This window comes from Acanthisitta chloris, unplaced genomic scaffold (assembly GCF_000695815.1).
Source record: "Acanthisitta chloris isolate BGI_N310 unplaced genomic scaffold, ASM69581v1 Scaffold40765, whole genome shotgun sequence".
NCBI classification, from domain to species: Eukaryota; Metazoa; Chordata; class Aves; order Passeriformes; family Acanthisittidae; genus Acanthisitta; species Acanthisitta chloris.
The window spans coordinates 1-5,060 of NW_008673925.1; the positions used below are offsets into that span (position 1 = coordinate 1).

At 42.9% G+C, this 5,060-nt stretch overlaps 1 protein-coding gene across 1 annotated transcript; it reads right to left on the reverse strand.

The window, feature by feature from the left end:
* Positions 1 to 2,224: 2,224 nt before the first annotated feature.
* On the reverse strand, positions 2,225 to 5,055 carry BRI3BP (BRI3 binding protein; the record flags this gene model as incomplete). Its single annotated transcript, XM_009075124.1, has 3 exons — positions 2,225 to 3,025; positions 3,658 to 3,760; positions 4,939 to 5,055. Coding segments are annotated over 3 exons (639 nt in total), but the record flags the coding sequence as incomplete, so codon positions are not given.
* Between the last annotated feature and the right edge of the window lie 5 nt (positions 5,056 to 5,060).

Here is a 5,060-nt window from a genome sequence, read left to right on the forward strand (position 1 = left end):
TATATATATATTGAAGATTAGATTGTGCTTTAAAAAAATCATTACTTCTGAATTTGACTAACGTGAAAACTGAGTGCTGGGAAAAAAATACTGATTAAAAATACCCAATTTTATATATACTGCTTTTCACATAACATTTTGCTATACATGGGATGCAAGTAAATATAAAAATACCTTTTTTCAGGCAGCAGGGTGATCAAAATGAAGAGCATTAACCTAGGAGGGCTGATTTTATAAAACTAAGAGGAATGTCTAGAGTGAGACGGGGAGAAAACTATAATCCAGATGAACTTTCATATAGTATTTTTAAAGAAAACTTTATCATAGACAACTCTGAATATATAAATGATTCAGTACTTTCAATGTTAAATATGGATTACACAAAATACAATCTATGCAAACTGACTCATGCACATGGTCCTAAGCAGGCGATGGAGCCGCTGACACGAGTGAGGTTTGCAAACTTTGGTCCTCAGGTCTCGATTTTAACAAAACACATCAAGGCCTGACAAGCTTTGCTAGTCAATTCCTAATTTCCAGGATGGTCTTTTAGCCCAGTCCTCCATGCACAACAGCAGGGAGAACTGAGTTTACAGGGAAGACTCTGTAATACTATGGAAAATGAGCTGGAGAAAGGAATATGCTGTAATTGATGTTTTCAGCTTTACAAAGTGGACTATCTGTTGCCATAGTCCTTAGCTGTTCACAGGAAAGGCTTGAAGGTATGAAAACCAGTTATTTTACAACTCTAAAGGTGTCTTTCTGGATAAATAGGGTGCAGGGTGTTAAAAACTTAAAATGGATTCCAACTGTGCCAACTGCATATGAACTTCAACCGTGTTGAACCGAAGTGATCACCGTTCGGAGTCAAGGCCATTAACATGAATTCTAGAACAACCCCTGGCGTCAGTGTCACACACAGACACGAAGAGGTTAGGCAAGTAACGTTTTAAGAGCATTAAACTTCAGCATAAAGAGAAAAAAAAAAATCACTTTTTGCCCCACAGTTACATTCAGTTAAGCATCACAGCCAACAAAAGCTCTTCCCAAGGGAACAAGAGGCTGAAGGCCAAGCAGTGCCCAGTGGCACTCACAGGAGCACCTCCTCCCCCTCCTTGTTCCCTTACTTTGTAGCCAGGCCCTATCCCAGACCAACATTTGTTGCGTTTTTTAATGACTTGTTAGTTTAGTTGGTTTTAATGTACTTGTTCCCTATGGAATATGGAATGCTTCAGCTGTGGTTCATTTCCCCTCTCGTGGTATCAATACTGTGCTCATCACTACGGGTCAGATGCTTCCCCTCCCTCCCCACATCTATATCCTTGTCGTTCCCAGGTTAAACCACATTCCAGACTTCCCTCCCTGAGGTGACCTTTGTTTCACTGCATTTCACAAACCGTATACAGCCAGTGATACTCTTACCACGTCAGTTACTTCTAAGGTTACAGATACAGAAATCCTGCAAAAGAAAATTGCTTCGAAACTTCACCACTTCGAAACAGAACCGTTTTGCACACACTTCTGGTGAGCTGACTCAGTTTCCTCCCAAACCTAATGAGGACACAGACTGCAAGCAAAAAGCTCCTATAAAACTATTACAATTTTAGAAAAAATTCCAGATCTTCCTGAAGATAATTTATTGCTGCTTATTGGTCCTGAGAAAGCTTTAAGCAACAATACATTTGCACGTGTTTTAACTGCTGCCTTTGCTGAGAAAGTAAGTGGGTCCTGAGATTTAAAAAAAATCATGTTTTAGTCTTTAGTTTTCCAAGCATTTATGCTTGGAAAATGCTTCACTGTGCAGATTAAATATGAAGTACAATTTGTCACACTACATCTCTTCCCTCTGTGCCAATTTATTACACCAGATTTCTTTTCAGACAATAAATTAAAAGTTCTGGAGATGAAATGCAATGAAAAAAATGCCACACGTGCACTTCGCAATTCCTCACATTGGACTGGCATTTAAGGACTTGCAATTCATGAAATCTTCCTTCTCCCTCACTCCTCACCTCCTGTTAAAAGCTATGGTGTGAATATTTTGGCCTGGATACCAGAAAATTCCTCATCTGATACTCTATGAAAGGCAACTTCAAGGCAATGAAATAAGCCAACAAAAACACAAACACATTCACAACTCTGAAAAAATCCATGTGGACCCACAGCAGTTACTTCTCAATGGAAGTGCTTGGTAGCTTGAGATGTGTTGTCTTTTTTTTTTTTCCTTTTTAACTTTTAAAGTGTCAAATTTGCATATGTTTAGCTCAATTTCAATATCTGAAAGACTACTCAATTTGCTCTTATAAAAACCTTACAAAAGATGTTTTTCAATGCTTGTAAAAGTAAGCTTTTATCTACTGAGAAAATTCTAGTACTGGATAAAACTCTGAATATACAGCTGAATTTTGTAAATGTTTTTTGTTTGTTTGTTTGTTTGTTCTTTTCTCCTACAAGTCTAATGGCTGAGTGTGTAACCTAGATAAATTAGTCTCACACATGATGAAAAGTTAGAACTTTGCACACTTTTTACCATGTGATGTTTTGTTGCTTTGAGACAGTGCTTAGGATTCCTCTGGAGCTGGTGTACAGTGGCCTGTGGGCGTCGTTCACTGCTCACTGCCTCGGTCCAGGTTCTCAATCACCCGGGAAAGACGGATGTTCAGCAGCCTGATCTGACTATCCAGGTGGTCCATCTTCTCCTCCAGGCTGCTGTTGTTGTTTCTTCTCCAGTAAAATCCAACTGGCCCCGTCATGAAGTAGACAGCCACAACAAAGCAGAGCGGCAGCACGGCGTGTTCCGGGTCACCTTCGTACTTCTGGAGGATGTACACGCAGGACAGGGTGAACAGGGCAACCCTTGCAATCCAGAAAAAACGACCAAACAGCATGTGCAGGAGATAGAAGAAGAATCCAAGGAAGAGAGATAAAAACCAATAGGCAAGTAAGATGGCCCCGATCAGCAGGAGAGCGCGGGTCGGGTTGTTGGCGATTGCCGCTGGGCTGAAATAGTGAGTCAAGTTGGAGGCTGAAAAACAAAGGAAAAGAGACAGAATGTTAATCAACACAGGTCACAGCTCCAGAGGGTCAATCACCCCCCAGCAGTGGGGCCATGGCTGTGTTTTCTAAAGTAAGGGGTAAACCTGGTTCATCCCTTTCTGGATGGACCTTCTTCAAAACTCTGGCTCAGCTCCAATGATGCAACTCAACTGATTCCTTTAAAGTTGAGGTATTAAAGGTTCTTTAAAGACAAACCACTGAAGAACTTAAGGATAAAGTTCATACTGAAGCTACAGATCCTGCTCTGTAAAAGTTATATTCTAAAGGCTCTCAGCTGCATCTTTCCTTCCTCTAGTCCCCCCTGATTTCCCTGCACTGTTCCTGGCAGTGTGAGTCCATCTAATGATGATACCAAGGAACCAACTGTGACTTGTAACTCATTTCACAGACATCCTGTAGATACACACACAGAAATGAAATGTTTGGGTTCAGTCTCTTTGTTTGAAGGCAATAATAGCAAAATCAAAGCCACGTGAAGCAGACAGAGACATCACTGATGGATGCTTAATGCAGCACAATAAAGTGTCATTATTTTCCCATTTGCTTGTAAACATTGACATAGGCTGAGGCAGTTCAAGAGTGAACAGGCATCACACTTACCATCAATTCCAAGAACATCTAACAAATCAGTCCATATCCTCCAGAATGTGTCCATTAATACATCCACCCCATTCACAAACCTCTCTGTCAACCTTGAGAAAAACTGAGAAATAAAATCGAAAATTAAAAAAATCCTCCATTCCTAAGAACACACTTTGAGACTTAGCAGTCATGAGTAGAATTATAATTCAATAAGCAAGCACTGCAGCTTATTTTAAAGTCCCCAAGGGGAAAAAAAATGTAACTCTGTAAATTTTAACTGAGAACCATAAATCTGTGCATTACAATTATCATTATTCTAGGTATTTTGGCATGTAAATGTGCACGTTGGCAGGATTACAAGATGCATTTTATTGGCTTTGCCATTGTCCTGAAGCTTAAAGAAAACACAATTACTGGCAATGGGTAAAGCAAATCAGAGAACCAGTTTTACCAAGCAACTGAGAGATGTCCCCAACATCATATACTTTACTAGCAATGAGTTAAGCAAATCAGAGAACCAGTTTTATCAAGCAACTGAGGGATTTCCCCAGCATCACACACAGTTGTCTCAAGTGTATTCACAGGTCAATTTTAAAACATTTATGATCTCTTCCTACCGCCCAAGAGAAGCAGGAGCAGAGGAAGGTACAGACCCAGCCTGATTTCCTGCAAGTTCCCACAGCCCTACAAGCCCAGGATGCTCTGCTGATGCAGAGTCTATTTCAGCTAGAGCGACATCCAGCAGCCCTGAGCACCTCCTGCACCTAAAATAACCTTTATTTACCCCTTTCTTCGCTATTTTTCCCCACTTTGCCGCAAGCTTCACCTCGCAGGCAACCAGCAGGAAGACAAAGGGCACAGACTCAAGCTCTGCCAGGGGAGGGTTAGGTTGGATATTAGGAAGAGATTTTTTACAGAGTGTGTGATCAGGCATGGGAATGTGCTGCCCAGGGAGGTGGTGGATTCACCATCCCTGGAGGTTTTCAAGCCGAGACTGGATGTGGCACTTAGTGCCATGGTCTAGTGACCACGGTAGGGTTGGACTGGATGATCTTGGAGGTCTCTTCCAACCCACTTGATTCTATGATTCTCCCCATACCACCTTTCCAGCCAGGCTCGCCTAGGTACGACCCCACCACCGGTCCATCCCCGAAGCATCACCGCAGGAGATACCGTACAAGCCCCAGAGAGAACACCCCGTGGGGAGACAGCGAGAGGAAGCGAAACGTTTCGCGCGGGAGGCGCTGATGGGGAGGATGGGGTGGGGGGGAGCGGGGGACCCAGCATCCAGCCTCTCACCTTCTGCAGGGCCCGCACGTTGTCCTCGCCGAAGAGGCCGCTGATGCCCTGGTAGAGGCCGCTGGCGGCTCGGCGCAGGCTGTTCTGCTTGTCGGAGCTGCGGCTCCGCGCCGCGCGGGCGC